At 40.0% G+C, this 25,720-nt stretch overlaps 1 protein-coding gene across 14 annotated transcripts in view; it reads right to left on the bottom strand.

Annotated features, from left to right (window-relative positions):
• The window catches only part of LOC115378136 (calcium-activated potassium channel subunit alpha-1-like), an 86,599-nt gene that overhangs the window by 29,066 nt on the left and 31,813 nt on the right, over positions 1-25,720 (bottom strand). For 10 of the 14 annotated variants that reach the window (XM_030078295.1, XM_030078306.1, XM_030078298.1 and 7 more), the window contains exons 3-12: positions 18,982-19,043; positions 14,439-14,532; positions 14,234-14,345; positions 7,912-7,987; positions 6,595-6,670; positions 6,159-6,329; positions 4,718-4,809; positions 1,248-1,358; positions 1,003-1,108; positions 786-868 (exon numbers count right to left, since the gene is read on the bottom strand). In XM_030078295.1, the coding sequence (XP_029934155.1) occupies positions 786-868; positions 1,003-1,108; positions 1,248-1,358; positions 4,718-4,809; positions 6,159-6,329; positions 6,595-6,670; positions 7,912-7,987; positions 14,234-14,345; positions 14,439-14,532; positions 18,982-19,043 (983 nt within the window). Of the gene's footprint in view, positions 1-785; positions 869-1,002; positions 1,109-1,247; positions 1,359-4,540; positions 4,633-4,717; positions 4,810-6,158; positions 6,330-6,594; positions 6,671-7,911; positions 7,988-8,093; positions 9,015-9,257; positions 10,860-14,233; positions 14,346-14,438; positions 14,533-18,981; positions 19,044-25,720 lie in introns of those variants that run through there. The other 4 variants (XM_030078296.1, XM_030078303.1, XM_030078304.1 and 1 more) reach the window with 3 other exon arrangements.

The following is a 25,720-nucleotide window of genomic DNA, read 5'->3' as shown; positions in this document are numbered from 1 at the left end:
TATAATTATAGCTGATATTTTGCTGGCATGGTTTCGAAAATCAGATTGCACTGATTTGTATGGAAAGCAGTTAAAACCTTATTTTAATGCCCTGTTAACCCTTTGAAACCTGAACAAATGTACTTGATTGCTTTAAAAACATGGGGAAAAGGTCATGAGCAAATTAACAAGAAATGGAATTCGTAAAAAGTTACTAGAAAATTACCAAGAATTTACAGAAAACTGTCAGAAAGTTTGCACAAAAAGACAGAAAATTTACAATAAAACCAACTGTTATGAGGATGCATCTAAATTTCATTACATGCAAATTACAAAAGTAAGTAAGCCTTACTCTTGATGCCTCTTCTATTTCTACTACTACTAGTAATTTTCTTGTAATTAAATTTATCACACATAGTAGCAAAGCAGTGGATGTAGAAATGGTTTACAATATTAAAAGTAAAAATACTATGCTGTTGTAATGCTGATAATCATTTCTTTGTTAAAACTGTCATCTCGCATATCAGCACTACAAAGTGTTTTTAGTTTCAAAACTTTCCCAAAAGTTAACCACAGAAAACTCCACTGAGAAAACATCAGGCTCCGCAATTTCCCCGTCAAAAAGAAAACCATCACAGCTCCGTCCCCAGTCTCACTCTAGACTTTCATCAATCTCAATGCTTCCATTCCAAAAAAAATAAAAAAGCACAAATTGCCTGCATTTTTTCCTCAGAAGCAGCATCAAACTGAGCTTAGCTGGCCAGAGAGAAGCTCTGCGAGCTCTGGAGCGGGTGCAGGTGGCTTACCTCATGATGTTGGATGCATCTTCAGCATCAGGGTCTGCACAGTATTTATTGGCCAGGATCAAACAGGCGTCTGCTGATTCAATCTGAAAACAAGATCAGAGACGGCAAATGGACACCAGACACAAGCTGCAGTGTAATAGGGACTCTGTGGACACCAAAATAAACAGCAGCAGCTTCCATTCGAGCCGCAAAGCAAACAGTGTCGTCTGGCAGATACCTTGACTCTGGCCAGATCGTGTGGGTTCAGGACAGACCCTTGGTAAAACTCCACCTGGGTGAAGTGGCGCTTAAACAAGGCTTCCAGCTCAAGATTAGGGGAAATACTGAGGAACAGAGGAAAACACAGCTCACATATAATGAGAAATACTGTTTTGGATCTCCTCGAGACATGACTGTTATTTCTTGCTCAATGAAACGGGCTGTTTTTCAGGGAAGCAAGACTGAGAAAGGATGTGTACTTACTTATGGAGAAAAACAATTTCTACATTGACATCATCCCTGTCCTTGTGTAGGAAGTCTTTTAGAAAGTTGGACACACTCTCAAGTGTTATATGACCACAGACCACGATGTGCCTGGAAAACAAGGTGCACAATAACAATGAAACCGCATACGGCTTGAAATATATATAAAAAAAAAAAAAAAAAGAAAGAAAGAAAGAAACATAAATAAATAAATAAAAATTATTCCTTGTTTCATCTTCATCTTTGCTCTGAAATCAAATGTGCTGGAGATGAGAGGGAGGTAATGGGAAATGAAAAGTAATCAGTACTGTGTGTGGAGGGAAGGGCAATTCAACATCCAAAGCTAAATCTCTATGGAAACGAGGCAAATGATGCTGAACATGAGGGATGTTTTTGTGACAACGGGTGGAGCCCAGGACTTCAGGCTTTAGATTAATGCAGTGAATTATGGGGGGATGTATGAGGTCAGGGAGCACCATGGATTTCACCATCAGATTATAGAGGATCACAGTTTACTTAGTTGAAATTATGGAATCGCAATTGAATGTATGGAGAATCCCACGTACAGCATCAATGATGCAGCCTCTACGCAAGATTATGGCACCCTATGCAGTTGTGTCTTTATTTAGTCACTATTTTATTTATATACTTATATAAATATGTGATTTTAGATGTCACTGCCTACAAAGTGTGTTGCATCAACTTAAGTCATACAATACAGTCAAGTTTTTTTTTTTTTTTTTTTTTTTTTTTTACCTTGACTGTGGGTGTTTTTATTAAGTATTAGGAAAATGATCTTGATTTAATGTTGTTTTTTGTCTTCTTTCTTCTTTTTATACGCTGTGTAACATACAGTTTCTTGTTTATCAGATGGTTCAAATCTGTTTATGATATTTGGACATATATATGGACATAATGCAGAGTGACAGTAGTGGCAGGCATGAAGTAAGCACATCAAGGAAAAAAAGACAGAAGGAAATAGAAAAAAAGAAAAAAAATCAAATAATTTATTAGCAATGAGCACCTTACACATTCATTTATATAAAACAATAAATACATTATTCATTTAGATATTCATCGTTAAGTATATGGTCATGATTAATATAAACACAACAACCTAATGTGCACTATCTAGCCGTGGCATTATAAAACAGAGCCAGAGCAAACTGAATGTAAATTAAGATCAAAAGTTGAGCAGGGAGCTGAAGATGGCGTCGTGTTCATTTAAAAAGTTCATCTGCAGCTGGAAGCCTCTGAAGCCAGAGTGGTGGCTGCTTCTGAAAAGCACTTCCTGCTGTTAGATTAGCACAAAGCCTGTGATTTCAACTTTTATATAATGAACTGGCCTCCTGCTTCAACTCCCTGTGATCACCAAAAGGAATGAAACTTCTCATGTATAAATCAGTACGATGATTTTTTTTTTTTTTTTTTTAATGTTCATTTTACCTATAATCAAAAATAACATGATATGAAACAAGACACAAAACCGATGAGATGCATTTTAGTTTGCAGATGTACTGCACTCCTGATTGAGAGTTTTCTACAAGCTAGACCAACGTAAAAAGCAAAGACTTGGTTTAAGACTCGATCCCAAACCAAGCCTGACGTCTTCAGAGCAAAGTGCATGACTCAAAATACGAAAAGCAAGCTAAGAGAAGCCATATTTCGTTCAGAGGGCTGAGGTCCAGGATCCGTGGATCTGTTACAACAGATTTTGGTGTATAATTTCAGAGCTTGGGGCAGGAAGGTGTATAAGCCTGTTTAGCCTGTAGGGTGTAGGTCAGACTGAAGATAAAGGCCAAGAATGTGCAGTAGCAAAGCATGGGGAGGAGACGAGCATGTTTTTTCCAGGAGGGAAAAAACAAAGATTGCGATGTAGCGAGAAGCAAGCGATGGCACTGAAGATCAAATGTGTGAGGTGGGCTCGACTTTAACATTTTGTTATGGCTGCGTTTTAGAGGGCACTGGATGGATCCTCAGTGTCTATAATGATCTGTATGGAGTCTGATCATTCATGTTTGTTTTTATTTTTCATAAATGTGCATCCTATTAAAGCAAAGCAAAACAACCATGTGTGCGCCCTGTAGAGCCTGCTCTTTACAAAACATATTGATTAAGGACCGGGCCTTTATTGAAACAGCAACATGCTGACTCATCTTATGCTTGTTAAATGGCAGCGTTTTATTTGAGATTCCCTTTAAGCCTCAAATCCTGACAAACTGTAAAGTCTGAATGGGTGTTGACAGAGATGGAGTGAACAAAATAAAACCTTGTGGATGACAGGAAAGACGCATGATTTACAAACACACACAAAAAAAAAACAGACACAAATGTACATATAAGCAACCTAATAAAGACACGATAAAACATGTAGGATTTTGTGTGTAGGATTTTTCTCAAAATGTATCACTGTGTAATAAGCTGTGATAATGGCTGCTCTGTATCCAGCTGCCTTCTGTCAGCATATGCTATTATTTCCCCTCGCTGCTGCTTTTGATGCATGCATTGCCAGTCTGCCATGTTTCGTGGGAAGCGGAGCATGGAGCAAACATAAGCAGAAAGTGGATAATTTAGGATTCTGTTTGTTATAGTAACATGGGGTAGACTGATATCTTTTATTTAATATCAGATATCAGCCAGATGGTGCTAAGGTTCCCTCTTGATTGCAGCTACATAAAAACAGTATATACAATCTGGAAATGCTCTTTGCACATTTTATGCATTCACATAATTATTAAGTTCTAGTTTTTGTCATTTAATTCTTCATTTAAAAGTAATGTCTCCCAAGTTTGCTGCTTTATACATCGGGTGGATGATCATGCTTTAAAGAGTTACTAACTCTAAAAATATTGGTATTGGTTTTCAAAAGCCCATATTGAACCATCTCAGCTGAACCACATTAGTAACCTTTGTTTTCTAATATCACAAATTATTTCACAGTGACAGATCAATGAGAAAATCCAACACAAACCATCTCTGATTATGGCAAACAGTACTTCACATGACTGAAAGCAGACACTGACTCATGTCAAGCAGTGATGACAGCTTGCACACATTACAAAGCAGAAGCATACAATCAGCTTTATAAAATAATCGTGGCCAAGTTCTTCAGTCAGTGTGACTTCTGCTTATAGTGCTAAAGAAATAATTGAGATCATTACATGTCAGATTACACTGTCATGGTTTATCTCTTTACAAGGTCTATCACCTCTTTATGAGAGGGCCACTTGAGTCACACAAAACCACACCATTCAAAGCTTTGATTTGTTTTGTTTTTTATTTGTTTGACTTACTTTCTGCCTCTGGTCGAGTTATAACTCCCTCCGTATTTCTTCCGATTAAGGATGAGAGCAGCAATTTCTGGCACGTAGCGAGCAAACATGGCCTACATGCATGAAAAAGAAAAAGAAAAGGGCATGCAGAGAAGGTTCTACTGCGGTGGAGGCAGTAGAGCCTCCAAGAATACTTACTTTCTCCCATTAACCGCACTATAGGAACCACCATATTTCTTGCGGTTTCCTATTAACTCTATGATTTCAGGGACGTAGCTCGCAAACATGGCCTAAGGAGAAGATAGGAGACAGAAGAAGAGACTAAAAAAAAGACAGGCAAAAGAAGAGCAGGTCCTCTATTTTTGCTTAAAAGATATCCGTAAAATCTGAAAGAGGAATAATATGTGCAGGAGCAGAATTAATAGCTATTTGTTAACAGGGGAAAAAAAAGAGAAAGAAAATTTTTCAAAAAAGGAGCAAAACAAGCAGATCATTCAAGTTAGTCAATTACGATTAAAGAAATCTGTGAATGTAGCCCGATAGTGTATCACGGTTACATTCTGATTATTGAGAAAAGTATGGAGAATGGAAGAAAAGCAAAATATCAAGCCACCATTTACGGATATTGGAAGAAAAGAAAATGGGGGAAAAGCTACACAGCTGACTGGTGGTATGTCAACCTGTGGTAGAAAAATTAAAGTGGGGAAATTTAAGAAAAAGCCTTATGTGCCATGTTTTGTCCAACAAACACACATGCTGGGTTGATTTGAATAGGGCAGCCAAATGGACGGCAGATGTGTAACTCACTAAGGGTAAGGGGAGAGTCTACTACCTGAATACTTGTGTCGACGGGGAGACATACTTGTGTCGAAGTGTCAGTGTCAGTGCTTTCATTTCGAAAGCCACAGTAATTATATATTGCTTTTATTGTTGTAACAAAATATATCCTCTTTTAGGAAATTATATCAATGTATTACCAAAGCCGCTCCGAGATAATACTCTGGGATGCTGCCCAGGCATTGAGGATAACACTGTCCTCCCACTGACCTTTGGCTACTCTCCCAAAAAACACACTTTCTGAATATTGGATCAGGTAACACAACATTTTCCTTTAGATGGAATTGTTTCATCAGCACATTATTATCCTGCCACATCTGTGCATTGTGCCCTGCATTGCCTGCTGTGCTATAAATACATGAGCGTGTCAGACAGGGAGATTGAGGTGCTACATCCATCACACTGGCCTATAAACCATCCTCTTCTCATTGTGTTTGTTGGAAAGGAGGGTAGGAACACAGGAGGGTGGAGCCACCTGAAACCGCAGTACTTTACAGTTAATAACAGACGCAAACTGGATCGATTATTGAGCATATCATACAAATCAAATCAGAAGTATGTAACATAGCATAAAATGATTCCAGCTTCAGCTTAAATCCCGATTTAAATGCTGTGCAGTTTATACAAAGCCCATACAATTCATAACATACAATGCTGTGACCGCAGTGACAAAGTCATTCGGTACAAGATGACAGTTGAAGTGCTTCCTCTATTAGTTGAAGGCTTCCCATAACACCCAGGGTTATGATGATTGGTTGCATGAAGGATTTAACTGGGAAAAAAGTAAGAGAGGGATTTTTACCAAACCACCAAGGATGAAGAAGACCATGAAAAGGCGGCCCAGGGTGGTTTTTGCATAAACGTCTCCATAGCCGACAGTGGACATAGTAACCATGAGTAAGTAGACACATTCCCAATAGGAAAGTGCTTGGGAATTTTGGAAGTTTTCCCAAGGGTCCCCTGAGTTTTCCACCTGGAACAGAGGTCAAGATTTTTACAGTCGCAAAGGATAGACATATTGCACTACATGAAGGGTGAAAAATATTTGTTGTGTTCCCTTTTACTGCCTGGCATTATTAACAACAAAGCATGCAACAAGTAAAGTAAAATACCCAGCATCTGTATCTTCTTAGTACAACAGATTAAACTCTAAACTGCTACTGATCATTAAGGGACACTGACTGCACCATCGTACTTATGGCGTCCCGCTTTAATTTCAAAGGCTCCCACTAACTTACCAAATGTATGAAGCCTGCTGCTGTTAGCCATGTGCTTATGAAGATTGAACATAAGTTCACCAGCTTTATTGAGTTGCTATTGAAAAAAGAGCCAGACAATAAAGATTAACCCTCATTGAGAATCTGTACGTTGAATGCAGAGAGCTTAGCCACAAGCCATGTGATATTGTGTTGGAGAGACAAATGTGCTAACATGCACTACACACAGGTGAGAGACTGTGGCTACAAGGAGAAACAGCTGGTATCGTCTACAACCAGAGTGCTGCCTGTTCAGCACAAGCAAACACAGAACGCCTTGGAAATGTTATAAGAAATGCTGACATTATCATTTAAAGCATCTGATTTGCATTTACATATTTTTTGTTTTCCAGTGGATTTACGCTTGCATGACATGGATTTCTGTGATCAGGCAAAATATTATGTGATATTAGCAATTTATAACATAATATATAAGATAATATATAAGAGATACGCATACTTGTTCAAAGAAATATATATTTTCATAAAATTTGCAAAAAATAATTCATTCGAAATCATTCCGGATGCACTATATCTATTTTGGGAGGGAAATTGCTACGAACAACGCATCACTTGGCATTTGATAAACATAAAGCAGATGAAACATGACTATTCTGTGAACAAAGGTCTTGAGGTGATACATGACGATAACATCATTTTGTGCTTTCCTTTCATGTTGCCCATCATGCTGTCATGAGTTATAGTTATTGTTTCGTCAGACGGTGGCTGTTTGGCTTTGGAATGAAACTCTTTAAGATGACTTGTGTCCACTCATGCATCGAGCGTCCTGCCCTTACCTTTATCTGAGTGAAAGACTGAGGAGATTATTCTAAAACATTTTGTTGAGCTGTAAGCTCTTGCTGACATCTGCCAAAAGCTTTATTTCTAAGCATCGAGGGAACAGGCAGAAAGCCGTTTCCATCCAAAACTGAATCATTCGACCAGTGCCCAAATGATAGTTTAATATAATTTCCATAAGCCACATGTTACTGAGCACGTTATATTATAAACTTTAAACATATTGCTATAAATTTATTACAAATGTCATGAAACTAAGTAGTTAATCTCATGCTGTGATTATTTTGCTTCCAGCTAAATGTTGCTAACAGAGCTCACAGTTTTCCACTGAAAATCATGTAAATTATAATAATGACGATCACACTGATGACAGACAGCGCATGCATGATGCTGTGCGATATCACTCCACATGCAAAGCTCCACATCACCCAGCTAAACAAATAGCACAGTGTGTTTACTACATTCCACAAATAGGACAGATAAAAAACTAAACACACTTACCTTGTTTTTAGAATATTCAAAAACTGTAAAATTTCTGAGAACTGTATCAGTCTTAAGGCCCTTAAAAACCTCAAGCCTGTGAGAAAGAAAGACCACAAAGAAATTAGCCACAGTTAATAATAAATTAATCAGACATCAATGACATCCGCAATGCGATTTGATCACCAAAAACAATGTCATACCTTTGAAACCTTCATCCATCTTTGTCACCATTGTGTTTATATTGTTTAAAAAAATAAAAATCCAACCAGCAATGCGAAAGCAGCAATTGTAAACTAAACACCAGTCATTGTAAATTTCACACTAGAAATTGTGGGGGAAAAGAAAACCAGCTCAGCATCCCGGAAATCTCTTCATCAAGTCATATTGCCGACTTTAATCTCAGGAGATTCACGTCATCACAAAGCACCGGCGTCTACCTGATACATTTTTCATTCCAGTGGAATAAAACTCCGAATGTGGAAGAGATGACAACCTGGATTAGAATAAAGACAGGTGGATGCTGACAGGCCCAACTGAATGAGTAAACAGCAATGACGTCAAATCCTAAATTTGAGGGCATTTATGCAAAAAAAAAAAAAAAAAAAGACAAATTGGAGCCCGCTGCCACGAGGTCAAGGACACAGTAATGCTAACAAAATTAACCGTAGCAGCAACCTGTCCAAGCACCTTTAACATCGATCCATCAGCAGATGCACCAGCAGGCTCTGGCAGCCCTGCTTAGCTACAGTACGACTGCATGATTACATCAGTTCGGCTACTATGGTTTAGCATGTAAATATTAAATCACATTTAAACCCAAAGCTATATCTGTGGTATTGCTGTCCGAAAAGGTCCACAGAACCTCCTACCTCGATCTGCAAACCAAATCATCAACACATCCAACCCAGTGCAAAAAGGTAGAGTCCAGTGCATGGTTGCTGACAGTCCTTATGCACTGTAAACTGTACATACGATGAAATATAATCTCTTGTAAAGCAGCCAAGAGTGAGCAATCAAGTGAAATAAATCCATCTTTACATGCATGAACATCGACATACATGTTTCATGCTGTGAAAAAAAAGTGTGAATGCCAATTGACACAAATAAAAGATGTTACAGGAAATCATACACACACACCCAAAAAAAAAAAAAAAAAAACATGAACTATAGTGTCTCTCTCCAGGCTCATTTTTTCATTTCAAGTTGGCTTAGGCCAGATGGCAAGCATAATACAGTACAAATCCTAAACCTGAACCTGCTCCAGCTGACACACACACACACACAGAGCCCAAAGAGTTCTGGACACGCCAACCTTGGGGTTTAGAGGAGATCCCCCTCATGCCCCCGTCGGCCCCACGTCTTACCCCAGTAGGAGATTACATGCAGACATGAGCCCAGGCTGTGGCAGAAGCTGTCCTGGTCCTCTTTGTCGCTGACCTGTCCGTGGCCCATCCTGACCCTGTAGCCATTCTGAAAGAGCTCCCCGGTCGACTTCTTGCGCCTCCTTGTATTAGAAATCGCCTGAGAGTGTGTGCCTCCATCGGGCCCCCTGTACACTAGCATCTTAGTGGGAATCATTTTTTTGTTTAACTAGTATTTTCAGCAGACAAAACAGCTTCCAGCGTCAAGTGCACACCAGTCGCTCCAAAAACCGAAAGAGTTCAAGGCTTCCCAAGATTTTCTGCTTTCCTCGCATCCACTTTATTCACTGTTCTGCATCCCCTCTGCTTACAGATATCATATGCAAAAAAAATACTGTCCTCAAAAAAACTGGAAAAAACCCACTCAGGTGCTTTCAAGATAATAGCACCCAACAGGTTGGGGGTAAAAAGGACGCTTTTTTTGAGAGGCATTATGATGTGATTTACCACCAACTCTCACAGTATCCTCGTTGTGATCAGTCGTGCACGGCAAGCTTAAAGCAAACCCTTTTCCCATCAGGATATTAGAGTGTAAGCTCCTTTAGGATTCATCCAGGGAAAGGAAGAGGCCAGACATCTAGTCTGTCCATCAGCTGGCTTGACAGTGTAACCCACATCTCATCCCATAACCATGCGCTGCTCCTGACAATCAGAATTTCATTCTCTAATCTTAGACAAGAACAGAATGTATCTTTGCCTCTCATTTATAGCCCACAACAAGTCATGTGAGAGAAGGGTCTGGTCAGGCCGTGTATGGCAAAATGAGAAGCTTTGGCAATCATCATATTTTTTTCACTGGATTTAGTGATTCTGCAATAATCCCTAAATTAATCACAGCTGATGTAATAACAGCTATTGTAGTTGCTATTAAAAGTTACTGTGCAATATGAAATATGCAACTGCAGAGAAAATGCAAACACACAACAACAGACTCAAACCTCAGACTCAGGCCTCTCTAATTAATTCGTTCTCTATTTGAAATCTGAATTATAGCCACTTCTATTGTTAGCATGGTAATTCATCTGCTCCAGTTCATTTCAGTACAAGCATTTGAGGATATAAATGCACTTTGGAGAATGTGAATATGAGGGCACTGGAGGTTAGTTTCAGTGGACAGCTTACTGCTAAAAGCCTCTTTCTGTGTTTACATTTTAGCTCCGGAGTAAAACTGCAACATGTGGCCTCCACCAAGGCATGGCTGTCTTATCTAGATGAGTAATGCTCTGTTTACCACGTAATATTGGGAGCACTAAATGTTCTCTTTTGCTGGATTATTTTAATGATACAGCACGCTGTGAGAGATAAATATAGTAGACTGAGTGATTGCTTTTATTTTACTCAATATCTTTCCAATTTGTAATTTGATATGGTACCATAAAAACTCAACTATCATGGAAAGAGTGAGGGATTTCCCCGACATGTCTCCATGTATTCTCTATGCAGACTGTGTGTATGGTCATGTGTGTGCTGGTGTGTGTATGAAATCGTATGTTATTGCCATGGATGATTTTGTGTGAATGCTGATGTGTAAGGACATCCCCCTCCATGTCTGTCTGTGTTGAAATGTACAGACAAGAGGACTGGTAGGGCGGCTGTCAGCCCCCAGAGGGAAATATGGAGTTTTGATCAGAAGAGGGGGTTCAGCTGAGATGCCCAGGCCAGTGCCAAGCTACAGCCACTCAGGGTTATGGCACATGGCTAACCCAATTTAACAGAATGACACTGGATCACTAATCTTCCTTCCCAATTGTCTACTGGCCATATTGACTGAGATTATGTCTGGCAGTGGAGCATGTCCATTTACAATAGTGTTAAAAATATCTATCAAATTTCACTTATTTTTCCACCTTTTGTGTTACTAAAACTTTGCATATCAAAGATAGAGAACTATTTTGTACTGCAATCAACTTCTGTGACATTTTCAAATAAATATGCATTTTGCAACTCTTTGTTGCCAAATGATTAAAAAAAAACAAAAAAAATACAACACTTGCTGCTCTAAACATCCAGCTTCACCTGGGTCTTCCTCAGAAAAAATCCTGAGGCAAAGAAGTGATGAAAGTGATGACACAAACTCAAACTTCATCAACCAAATATCCAGGGAAAAAGAGATCACAGCCCTGTGCACACTGTGTGATTGACAGGTGATCTCTGGGCAATGCAGTGCAGAAACCCCACACTTTGCACCAAAGATGTTGCCAAAATAACTATATAAACATATAAACGGATCTTTTACCACATAAAAAGCAAAATCTGAAGATTTCTCAGTGATAGGGGTGTAACAATTCACTCAATTCACAATTTGACTCACAATACAGATGAATTAAGAAAAAAATGCAGTTGATTTTTTTTTCTTGATTTCTGGAGCATAGTAAATGTAAAATGTGTTTTCTTCTCATCCCTGTAACAATAAATGGATGTATATGCCCCACTGTTGAGACATTAACAGTTGAACAGAGGTAGGCCTAATAAAATTTTAAACAAGATATTTTGTGGCAGTTTTACCAGATAAAATTAAAAAAATCAAAAATTACAGAAAATCAAACAAAATCATGAGAATGGGCATCTTCAGACCGCGTGCTCCAGGCTTAGTCTCTTTGTAGCCTAATTTTATTTTTCTGCACTGTTTGGCTGTGTACTGGATGCCCTGCTCTCCCACATGTAGTGATTTTTTTTTTTTTATAATACTTATTTTTTGATTTGTATCTGATTTATAATACTTTATTTGATCTGTACCATTTTATTCTAAATCTAAGATCTATAATACACAGAAACACTAATCTATAGTGAAAATAGATTATAGATTGTATAATAGATCTGTTTTTCTGAAGCTGAATCCTGTAAAACGTCAATTACAAGCTGAGTCGATGCCATCCAAACAGTGCTGTACCAAGCCATGTAACTAAGCAGTGTGTTGTTTGTTAAACTGTGCACAGGAGACGTTCAACGTAGATACTTTTTTCTACCCAAATACTGATCATTGCTTGTGCCTGCTTGTACAACTTGCATTTTGCATTGTTTTGCCATTTGCTAGTTTTATTACATGGTTAATAAACTGAGCACAGCTCTCCACAATGTGCTTTGTGACATCTGACAAATGCACATCACCACATTTTTGCATTGTGAAGTATCGTGCCACGGTGCATTGTTATACCCCTAATTAGTTGCCATCTGTGTTGTAAGTACTGAAACATAACTTGAGCAACCATTATGCATTTTAAACACACAAAGGGATGTTTTGAGAACTCCTTCTAGTGACAGTCGCTTCCAATAACAAAAAGAGCATTACAAGAGAGGAGCAGGCTAGCACAGGGATGAAAGTGATTTCTGTGACTACGTAGCGTTGAGAGTAAAAAAAAAAAAAGCTTACTGGGCAGAGCGGACAGAGAAGCAGAATAACAAACACTCAGGTACCGCATAACCTTGCATGCAAATGATAAAAAAGGAAAAAAAAAACAGCTCATTAGACAGAGTGGGCACTGAAAAAAAGGCACCAGCCGACTGTCAGGGATTACAAACAGTGAGGACAAGGCCTCCACTTCCAATAACTATCAGCACTGCACTGAAAAGTGCAACTGGCAACAATTTGGAATGAAATATCAATAAAGTATCTATGTAACTACCCACCTCTCCTACACTGTTTTCTCAGCTCGAATGCCAGCTATACTCTCCACATCCACTAGATGGCAGTGTTTAAATAACTATTTCATAGCTCACTCTGCTGCTATTGTTACACTACCACACACTACAGTATAGTGCCTCAGCCCAGCACAAATAAACAGATATGTTATGTAATTGTATCTATCATGAAGCCACTGTATTTATACTTAAGAGAGGGATGTTTGTGGCTGTCAGCAGGCGAAGCTGCGTGGCAGCCTGTCCCCCGCCTGACATGAGAAGACAACCCGGCACTACACACCTGTAATGCAGCAGAAAATTATCTCCCTAATCCTCTAATTCCTCACCAAGCTCTCTAAGTGATGAGCTTCACACATTTAGCAGATTGACTTCTATTCTAGTGCTCGAGCCAACAACAAAGCCTATTAAGGTTTTTTTTTTTTTTTTTTATCCATTCATGTGCTTTCAGTCACAGCCTGATTTCAACTGAATGTTATTACAGGTATGCTGGAGAGCGGTGCTGAGGAGGTGAAGGGCGTCTGAATGACACCCTGCAGCCCTGCACCATATGGCCAAAGTCCTGGAATCAATAGAACCGGCCCTCCTTAATCAAATCAAATCAACATTCATTAATGGCCACTTATGCGTCACACCAGATGACAGCCATTTGATAACGTTGTCATGGAAATCAGCCTTAGCTTGGCGCATGAAGCTCACACAGCTTTTGGGTTACCATGCTTTTTGCGTTGCCATGGCAAAAGGCATCATTTGGTTGAACATTCCCATGGCAGCAGTGTGTGGTACATTCAAACTTTTGCATGGATTTCATGCACTGGCCAAACATGAAGCATTTCCATGACAACAGCATTAAAATTATACGGTTAGCATCGAAGGCATGTTAATGTAGATGACTATGGTATGCTCAGCTCTGCACTCACATCATGATGATGCGTTTGGATTGTTACTTTGATGCATAAGATATGAGTGAGTATTGCAACATTGATGAGTGAGTCTTAGGGTTGACAGTGAGCAGGAATCAGCACAGCAGTTTTACCTTAAGCTACCCACAAACGCACCTAAGGATTTGTATTCAGCACAATAACACTGACAGAGCATTCAGCTGATCTGAAATATTTGGTCTAGTCATCTGTCTCTATGCAAGACAGTGAAGACTCTGCCTTCATTGATAACTGTTAGTCAGATTTACTCCACTAGGTGGCACCACGGGCACAAGGCATCTGCTGGGAGAAAACAACTCAAAGGACACTGTATAGCACTCTGAGTAATCTGCGCATCCTTACCGAGCCAGCTCCTGTTCAGGTACACAGACACGAACACCGGAGGAACCGTAAAGAAGTCCACCACCGAGTTCACCTCTAACCAGAACCACAGCTTGTCGTTGGCAGCAATGAACTGTGGGAACAAAGTCGCAAAAGCTTTGTTTCACAAGCTTCTTCCACTGAGGAGATTTTCCCAAAAAGAAGGCCGAAAAGTGCAGGCACTTACACGCAGACCAAAGTATAATAGGAAGAAGACGTTGAACGCCATGTCGATCTGCAACGTGAAGTCTTTGTAGAAGTTCTGGCAGGACTCGATAGGACTGTGGGGTAAAGAAAGAAACAAAGTATGTCAGCGTCAAGGAAGAGTACTGAGAGGCGAGTGAGAAAGGTTTGGTAAATGAATACATTACAGTGCTATTTCATGGAAAAAGCATAGAAAGATGCATTCTTCTTTTCCTGAAAATGCATTTTTAAGAACTACAAAAAAAGAGAAACATAAGTGTTCAAAAAAAGGTGCAAGAGTTGACATTTTCCAATGGTTTTTCTGTTGAGAAAGGGACATGCATTTATTGTCACACAAGCAATAACTTGTCGGTATGCCTGATTAACCCTTAAATAACTGCAAAACAATCTTCTTTAAATGTCTGTGTCTCAAGAAAATGTTGTGCTCCAGGTGCAATATCACTTCATGGAAATGTTGCTGTTTTCCTTTTATGATATTGCAGGCCTGCCTTTCCAATCGTGTAGACAGTAGTTGAGGTGATTAGGGGGTTAAGTTGATGGAAATGCAGTGCCAAAGCAGTAGTTTAAGGGTTAAACGCATGCAGGGTTTACGTCTTCTCTTATGAGATCAAGCAGCCATATCAAATGCTAGCAATGTAGTGAAGTCTCACCCTCAAAACGCTTGTATCTGGCACTAAGAATTCAAATAAAAAGAAATAATTAACCAAGTGTATGTGACGACTTATTAATAATTCTGTAATCACAGTCCTAACCTGGAAATGAAAAAGTACACCCTGAAAATTATCCAGACCTGAAATGACAACACAGGTTTACTGTGCACATAAACTGGACATTTAGGACTTGGCAATTCAGTGGAGCAAAACAGTTCATAGACTTGCAGCTTCAACATGCTAATATTTCATATTTTACATTACAAAGCTGTATGATTTTAATGACCAAACATAGAAGAGACTAGAAGATTTGAACTTTGTCATGTTTTTCATGGTGGGAGCAGTGATTAGTTGTGTTGTTATTGTGAATCATGCAGTTTACCATTCCTTGATGTGCATGGTCTTACATTTCTGCAGCGCATGTTAGTGGCAAGCAGGTCGCTGTCACATGTCTGGAGTTACAAGTTGTTTTGCGCATTTGTTAGATGGTCACCTGCCTACAGTGCATTCATGAGCCTCAGCAGTGCACACTGCATCCCTTGACGGCTACAACCTCCCCGACGCTATTTAATACCACTGAGGTTTAGGCCAAATACTTTTGTTATGTAAAAATATAATAAACTCCCTTCAGTGAAATACTGTCCTCAAACAGAGCTCATGGGCAGACATTAATATACCTCAGGGATTATTTTGAACTGATCTCAGGTACAGCGGTGCAATTCACGTGATTTCCTGGTTGATGAAGCTGATGGAGGGCGTGGCAATCTGTTGAGGAAGACTAAAATGAAATGCATCACGTCTCATCCTGCATCGAGCCCCAGGGTCATCTATCGAATCGTATCCATACAAAAAAAAATCCTTGCCGCTTTTCCAACTGGCACCTCTAAGAATAGTTCAAACATGTTGGATAGCTCTGCCCTCATTCACTGTAATGATGCATCAGCTCAGCGAATCCCTGTCATAGCAGGGTGACAGGCCATAGTGCAGACAGATCTGCAGTGCTAAATAATTGAGTTCCAGTGAGCCTGGTTAGGAAGGGACTAAGCCTGTTATAGATCACAAAACTGTCTAGGCCAAGCTCTGCCCCCTCTCCCTCTTTAGCTGTAACACTCAAATCAAACAGCAGATGCTGAGACCTTACATTACAGCTGCATATTGCATATAAGCCCGCATTACACTGTAGGAAAAAAAAAAAGATATTCTTAGGCATAATCTTCCCATCCTCAATATGAGCTGTCTCATATATTTACATTGTGTCAAAATATTAGCCAATATGTGCATTAAAAAATATACAAAAAATAAATTAAAATATCCAACATCTGAGATCTAAAAGCAATCACATACATTTTAAATAGAAATATAGTACATAGATAGAGTATATAGATAATATAGTATAATAGAGTGTATAAACACTAAATCACATAAGACAGAAGCATTCTGCTGCAGTGGCCTCCAAACGTTGAAATCTTCATGTCGCACCTCTGGCCACACCCAATCAGTGATGTCACAGCTGCTAATTTCCACTTGCTCAAAAATCATGAGTGAACCAGCCAGTTCATACTGATAATTTTTTTAACGTGGGTTACCAGGTAGCAGGAGAAATTTTAAGCCTAATGTGTGAAGTAAGTCAGACTGTCTTATTTGGCAACATAAATTTCACACAAAACACCCACTGGACTGGATATATGGGAGAAAGGGCAAAACAGGAGGAGGGAGGATGGGAGGCTAAAAAAAAAAAAAAAAAAAAAAAAGGAAGACTCCCAAGAAAAACAGGATATCAAAATCTTAAGGCTTTATTTTCTGATCACAACTTATGATGGTAGAGCAGCCAATTCAATTACATTTTTACAGTCTACACCAAAGCATGCTGTGTGGTCTGAATCCAGATAAAAATTGCAGATAAAAATATCACCTTCACTTTGGGGAATAAATCAGTGTGGCAGCTCATCTCAAGTCTCAAGAGACAGCAGCTCTGTAGCAGCAGGTCCAAGGAAGCGGCTACTCTTTCTAGGTCTGATGTCCACCAGAAAAGTAGCCCAGCTCAGACTGATCCAGCTTGTTTGTCTCTGAGCAGGTTGTTAGTGTGTCTAATGTGTTGACTTTTCTCAGTTGCTTCCTGCTGTCTCTTCCAGCCAGGTCAGCCTGCCCATCATATCTCTGCCTCAGTAGTCCCAAAGGACTAATTACAGGAAGCACTGTATCTGTTACAGCCTGCTGCCACTTGCAAACATGCGAGAGAGCAGCTCACTGGCTGCTCTTTGGCCTGATGTATCAGGCTTGTTGGGTTGACAAGGAGTGCAAAAATACAGTTTGAATAATAGAAAGACCTGGATAAGACTAGCATACATAATAATGAAAACTAGGGCAAAGAACCTGGAGCAGGAGGATGAACACGGATGGGAAAGTAGTCAAACAGATGCTTCATCTGCCATATGTGTGTTTAACAATGCTCTTTCTAATGTGAGAGGAGGTTAGGAGAGAGGTGAAAGGTCATCCTTCATCAGGTGAAAAGGTACTGGGACACAGCAAGCAAGATGGGAGGATGGGGAGGCTACAGATGGCATTGCTGAGGATGTAACTCTACCTGGGCTTGTCCAGATAATGAAATGAGAGCATGCTCACAAACCACATCAGAGCAAGCTAAGCCCTCACTTGTACGCTGTCTTGAGAAATAAATAACCATCGCCTGGCTCCAAGACCATGAGGCAGATAACACGAGTTTACAACCCATTTTCTCCATGTATTCACCCCTAACATTACTCCCTAGGGGGCTCCCTTTGAGCTTGAGAAAAGCTTTTATCTGGCATATTTTGCTCTACTTTCTAATGGCACGTCCTGTCCAAACATCACCAGGCAGCAGTAATGGTATACGGTGGCATACGGGGCTAAAAGGGTCTTCCGCTTCCTCCAGTTTCATGAGTGATGCTGATTGTTCTGAACAGGAACTTTGGTCTTTCCTGTCCGTCTAAGAGTCTGATCCTTTCACTACGGAGATTAAGCAATTTTCATCTGTGAGCACAGACCCTTCGTCATCAGACATTGCCAGTGAGGCCGGGGCAGTTACCTGAAAGGGGATCGGATAAAAACGGACAGCACGTACGCATGCTCACATCTCACGTGGAGGGCATATAGCACTCAAAGTTATTAAGGCCAGCGATATATGCACTAAGGATTTATTCAGATGTGACTGTGTCGGCTCACAAAAGGCTAAAAAGCTGAAAATCTGAAATACATTACAAATGATTTTTCTCAACTAACCATCATATCCTTTATATCTTAAGCTACATCATTGTTACCAGTGGGAATACACAAATTAATCTTTTTTTAAACTACAACTTAAACAGGAATTAGCAACTTTGCAATATTCCTCAGAGAAAATGAATTTATTTAACTTTCATAGATCTAAGTTTTTCACCAGAGGACTGGATCTCTAACCACCAACCACATCATTGTTTCAAACAAGACAGCTTTGGCTGATAGTGGGTGTGGTACTGTTTGCAAATATACACGATTTATCTATCTATCTATCTATCTATCTATCTATCTATCTATCTTCTAATCTGATGTGGTAGTTTTATTTTCAATCAAGCAACAACCCTATAATGGCAGTGTAAGTATTTATTCACACATCCACATCTCAATAGAGTAAATTTGCTCCTATGGACAAATGAGGAATTTGACTCTTCGTGATAAGAGCAAAAATATTGTACATTAAGTGGTTTAGTTACATTCCAAATATGCTGTAGTGCACCGTGATAAAAAGGGGTCAGTTTTGACTAAAAGCTGGAGTGCCTTCAGTGATTAAGAGTGTCAAAAGTTACAACTGATGACTAAGATTTCACTCATTGAAAATATGAAGTTAAAAGAAATACTTACTCAGAGGAATCTATGAAGTATATTACAAGGGCTCCGATGCTGAGAGCGAATACGAGCACCACCTGAAAAAAACAGAGAAAAGGACTATTTGATTGATGGCGACACAATTACATCATCAAAATTACTTAAACACAAGCACTAGTTTGATAGTAGATAGATGTTGATGTTGGATCTTTTTTTCTGCCCTGCAGTGTGGGATGGGTAAAGCTTAAAAAAGGGGGCCACCAGCTTTATGCATCTGACCTATTTGGCTGGCAACACATTTGTTTTTCTAATATTAAAAATCAGTTGTGGGATGCCAGCAACTCACAAGAACACACTGCAACCACTGTTTTTATTTTAAAAAGGCAGGAATGGCAGTCTTTTTTTAAAAGCAGATTTTTTTTCTTTCAAGCCTTGCTTCAGGCATGTACTGCTCTGTTAGATGGACATGAATTGTAGAAGACAGAGGAGTGTATGTAATTATGTAACATAAATGTGTTTCAAGGTGTTTTGAATGCTGAATGTCTATTAATGAGAGATTGATAGACCTTGATACACCCAGTCAGGAGCCTGTTATCAATGTGCTATATAAACCAAAAAGAAAGTGTTACTGTTTCTAACAGCCCTGTCACAAGCATACTCATCAGCTATATCTGACAGTGTAAATAAATAGACTGGTAGCTGAGGGGGAATAAAGAAATACACATGCACGCACAAACACACACACACACACACACACACACACAAACAAGAGCTCAGCTCATCATGTAAATTGGCAGTGGAAGAGTGGCGAGGTGACAGAATGTGGCTTCAGCTTTCACAGACACAAACAAGGATACAGCAAAGCCTGAAGCCTCGCCATGGTAGAATAGCATAATAATAAAACCAGGGCATTGCTTATACTCTGTCACTCTGCCTCTCAGAGAGGGATGTGCTGCTGAATAAAATGGAGGCCAAAGTAAGTCGATAGACTTTCACAACAGATTGGGAGACAGGCTGCGGGGTAATAAACACCACATCCAGAGGTGTTAGCGAACAAAGCAAAAGTTGTCAGGTGACAGCTCTGACACTGATAGAGCTCCGCCGAAACTTAATCAGAGTCACTGTACTGAACGCTGCAGGAAATTGGGATAAACCACAAGCACAAACTGGCAAACAGGGAAAAGAGGGTTACGCCCAGCATCACTCAGCGTATCCTGACATGTGCTCATCAGTCTCGCTTCCTGAGTTTGGTCAAGGCTTCCTTTAGGCCAATATGTTCAGCTTTGTAGCAAACAATCTGTGTTTTCACCTGACACAGCGCTGCTACTTCGCTGAGAAACGGACAAAAAAAATTCAAAAGTGACTGCTGTCATGAGGAAAACTTTCACCCTGTGAGGACAGCCACTCCCAAAAGCAACTCCAACATAGCCACTGTCATGCTGTGTTTCTCAAACCAGAGAAAAAGTGAAAGATGGTCAAAAATAAAGGGCAGGAGGAGGAAAAAAAATCTCTGCAACCTAATCAGGGCATCCTATTTGTGAAGTAGGCTAAAAGCAAGTAAACCACACATTAAGCCCATTTCATGACTTCATACAGTGGAGCTCTTACAGTGTGGCTGTTACCAAATGCCAAATAGTATTACATGTATCATCAGCAGGCTTTTAGACACCAAAACAGCACAGCAGCTCATTATTATTGTTGCTAAATCAATGACCTAAATTTTACTTTTAAAAGCAAGTGCTAATGTAGACGAGGGCTTAACGCAGAGAGAAACAGATAAGAACAGAGCGGTTCCTGTCGGAGAGCAGCGCATGCATGTTTTACATAATGCACTACCAAGTTATTCGTGACCCTACCTGGCTTTAGCCTATTTAGAAATGACACAATGACTATCCTGAACAAGAAGCCAATGGGCATACATAATGGATGAGCTCAGTCTAATTCATTTCCATGATGTGAAATTGTATTGTCACTGCATCATTGATGGCTCCATAATGAGAAAACACCTCCATGCATTTTTAATCTACCCTTCCTCTTTGAAAGCCAGGAAATCTCTTTATGTGTCTGGCCAGCCCAGTTTAGAAACTGGACACAATGCTGGCGCAACCCTAGAAATGCTGATTATGGCAGCGAATGAGGACTCAATAATGGCGGTAAATAAAATATACAGTAGCATGTCAAAAGGGGGAGACAATCATGACTTGGTGTGTCAATGAGGTGGCAGCAGAAGGTGCCAGCTTTCATCATTCATCTCATTCATTGTCTAATGATGCATTGCCACATCTGTATCTTCAGCCGTTTGCCGACAGATGGCTGTACCCACAAGGGGGCACAGTGAGCTCACACTGATTGGCTTACAGAGATAACTGACCGAGTCCCCCTGCATACTGCCTAAGGAAGCTGCCAAAATATGCTTAATCCAATTTGCATATTCTCACTCAGTGACCGTGGCTCTATATCGCTGTACATATTTTCTTTCCTGGTATGTTTATGGCTCATACATCCCAGAGGGCAAGCTCATTAATACTCACTACTCACTTAAAGGTTCAAAAGTTCAATCATCTGGAGTAATCACGGCAAAATAATCACCACCAGCATCCTCATCATGACCAATGTGAACAGTGTTTTAAAACACCAATCTGTAATTTCCCATTTCCCATAAGCCGTCAGCTGGGAATATCCTTGGTTACTGACAAGACTGCAGAACATAGCTAGCAGCGCTTTCATGTCACAGTGGAGGGTGAAAACCCTTATTTTGTTGGCACTGACATTGCCAACATGGAAGACACAGATCATTTGCAGCTGTTTGCAGTGATAACCTAAACAACGTCATGACGCTTAGAACAGACAGCCACAATGACACTGAGATGAGCACAGTCGTAAATTTATCTTTGTGTTTTCGTTTATTCTGACTATCCCCGGTGTGTGAGTAAGGAAACGGTGCAAAGTGCTGCTGACACCACACACCAGAGTTCACCTCGAGATCACACCAGGTAGAACAATTAGATAAAATATTACCAAGCGCTCTGAAGATATGAGGGAGATGGCGCTGCTGACTGTATGAACAGAAAATGTTAAATGTTTTCTCAAAGCACTAAGTCTCTGCTATGAAGCAAACAAGTAAAGTGTGTGAAGAGTGACAAAAAGTCTGTAGTATTAGACCTTAATACAACCTTTGTGTCACCTTGAGGATGCTCCGTGATCAGTCGACCACCAGGAAGGGTCAGAAGCCTAGAGCTCATCCAATCACAGGTGTGGTATCGTGTTTGAATGAGTGGGCATATTTCTGATCGAGGCTGGACACAAACTGGAGATTCTAGGCTTCTGCTTATTTTTTCCACCATCCCTGCACACCACAGATTACGCGGTAAAAGCAGGATCCCGTGACAGGAGGCAAAACTACCTTCCCTGTGATTTCTCCTGACCCCCCGCTGACTGCTTGACACCAAGGCCCTATGGACACTTAACACCCGTACAGCCATCACATCCCTCAGTGACAAAAATCACTTAGCACGTTCAACACCTCACTCGGCATACCCGACATCCACCATATGGAAAACCACATCGGCCATTTAGAGGCACGTCATTTTGCTTTGAACCGTACTGAATATGCTGTTATTTTCCTGTGCCATGCAAAGCACACGCAATCAATAGAGGCAGATGATGCCCACTGAAGCGGCATATGCACTCATTTTCTGGTGAATATCCCCTGAGCTGGTTAAAGGTCCCATATTTTCAGTGTTCACATGTTCTTATGTTTTGAAATCAACTATTGTTAAGGTTAAGAATCATGTCCTTGTCATGTCATGTCCTTCATGATGTTTTGCAAAGACATGTGGTTTAGTTAAAGTATAATTCTTGTAATTTCCAACCAGGGCCATATTTTCCTTTTTTTTTCTTTTTGCCATCGTGTTGATTGTGTTCAACATTTCATAAATAACTCCACTTTGCAGTCTCCAACAATCAAATAAAAAAAACCAAATGAAAATTTTTTCTTCCACGCCATACCATTCACACTGCAATGGGACTTGCGTCATGCACCTGTTTTTCCTATTATGCACTGAGACTTGAGTATGATGCAGTATTTGATATGTAATTTTAATCAGCATGAGATCATGGCAAGTAGACTGTTCTCTGATACGATGTTAATTTGATTTTCCATAAATATCATCTGCCAACTGGGAAAAAATGTTCACCTTACCACTGTGGTAATTACAAGGATATGTGTGATTTCTTTTTTTCATGTACTGATGTCTCCCACCTAGAGTCACAAATTGCATAAGTGTATCATCATACACGTTTTAAACATAAATGGGAACATGAAAGAACATGAGTCAAATGACATGATCAAAACATGAAGGGACATGGTTTAATTGCTTTTACAGTTCAATTGTTGGGGACTGCATTAGCCCTGTGGGTGTGTATTTGAACTACATGTACTACACACTCTACAGTGAAGGGAGGAATGAAACTGAGCAAAATCAATTGTTGCAACAGTAAAAAACAGAAAAATGACAGAAAGGGAAGGTCCAGGTTGAAAGACAGAGTTATCTTTTAAAAGGGTACTCATTAAATGAATGTGAAGACCAAGTCCTCCAAATACTTGACCATGATTGGCCAAGGACATCAGCTTGACTAATTCAAGTGAGCTACATTTTAATTGAGGATTTTAGAAATTCTTTGGTGAGTTTAGCTGTGATGTGTTGACGGCAAAAAAGGATTCTTTTCTTTAAACGATAAAAAAAATCTAAAATCTATTCACTCAAACAACACAATTTAGCAACAGTTACATTAAACATCTTTTGATAATATATGTATACAGAGGATCGTCTGGTGTCCCATTAACAGCAGACGATCCCTCATCATATTAGCGATAATCCTGTCTTTTCTATGTCTGCCTGAACAAAAACGCCCCACTAGGTCCCTACCATTCAGAAATCCACTGGCACACATCAGAGAACACACTCACGCCCCTCTAGGCTTCTTGGAGTCTGACTCATAATTGCCCAGTATGAATAACAAGCAGAAGAAACACAAATTTCATTTGACCGACAAATCACATGTGCTCACCGGCCTGCAGGGAGCGAGCTCTACGGGCCTAAGGTGGTGTTACCATCACCTGCCATTTCAGATGACAAGACGGATTGATTTTTAGCAGGTGAGGAACTGGACAGAGAGGTTTATACAAAGCTGAATTATTCATTTTCAAAATGCAGGAATGGGAGATGGACAAACAAGAATGCATATAAGGAATATGAATAAAATTGTTGTTACTTTGTCAGGAATCAAAAAAATAATTTTAACTTGAGGCAATCCATGGTGAAGCTATGATCAAATTTACATCACTTTTTTTCCTTTTTCGAGCTCAGTATATTTCAGAGAGCAGACTTCTGGTCTGATTTAAACTAACACATTTATCTGCAAAGGTGTTGCCTAAAGGTGACAGTTAAAGACAAACATTCTGTCAGTGGGAGACGGTTGCTCTACAAGGTGCAAGGTGCCAGCTAAAAACAGGATGTGCAACAAGCAGGGGTCAGCTTGTTCCATATTCCCTTAAAGATGGGATCAAAGCTGCCATTGATAGGATGCCACAGATTCATGTGGGCTCAACACACTCCATCTTTGTTTAGGTGAGCATGTCGGCGCTGCATCCATTTTAGTCCACTGATGGATCTCCACATGTCACATCCAGTGAATGGATATCTCTGCTTTAACTGTATGGCACTTGAGTGTTCATAGCACTATAAATCACTGACCTGGTGTTCCTCAGGGGTGACTGCGTGACATACTGTAGGTTTCCAGGAACAGTGTCCTGCTGTCCAAAATAAAACAACCGCAGGACTCTCTTGGTAAATTCCAGCCGGCCCATACGTCTGTCCTGACAATGAAATGCTACAACTGACAGTAATAAGGCAACTGGGGCATGATGGCACATAGAAAAACAATGAAAAAAACAACAACAAAACATTCCATTCTTCAGCTGAAAATTGCGAATGGACACTGCAATACAAATTGCAATTAATGTGGGCATCAATTTTTCCACTTCAAAATTTTCCTGAGTGGCAGAGTGATAACTTGCATAAAATTCCTCAGTTAGAATCAATACAGAAGTTTGTTCTGGTATAAAAATTGATTTATTCAGCTCAAGAATTCTGTGCACCATAAGAATACCTTATTTAGGAACCGATGTGAAACAACCTCCCCTCCTTGAAAAAGATACAGCCACTCAAAATCTGGAAATTGCAGCAGTCTTTTTTTTTTTTTTTTTGCAATGCATCATGCAGCCAGGCAAAAACACAAATTTGCCTCCTCATTAACTTGACCAGAACAGGATCAAATTAAATTATTGGCCTCTCTCATTTGTTCTGCACTACTATGCATCAGCCAGATCTCTCGTACCTCCGTAAATGCTTGTGCGAGGGGCTTCGAATTGTGGAAGACACGTTGGACATCATAAACGTGCTCACTAACGAGACTGGAATAGGAGAAGTGCTTTTTAGGAAGATGCTCTAGCACTGTTTACACTGCTCCCGCACAGTATATCCTTTGCCCAGGGTGATAACAGCACATTAGCATGTTTACGACAACACCCATAAACGTGAGCGACTCGAGTCCTGACAAACACTGACACTGAATGAACATTTGAGACATTTACAATGCCATTACTGTCCAACTCCGGCTCTCCTCCAGCTGACAGAAGGAAATGCTACGGGACGCCCCTGACATGTGATGCATCTTCAGCTCTGCCATCTCAAGTCATAGCTGTTGTGAATTC

Source organism: Myripristis murdjan, chromosome 19 (assembly GCF_902150065.1).
Source record: "Myripristis murdjan chromosome 19, fMyrMur1.1, whole genome shotgun sequence".
Classification (NCBI taxonomy): Eukaryota; Metazoa; Chordata; class Actinopteri; order Holocentriformes; family Holocentridae; genus Myripristis; species Myripristis murdjan.
This window is presented reverse-complemented; position numbering and strand designations above follow the sequence as displayed.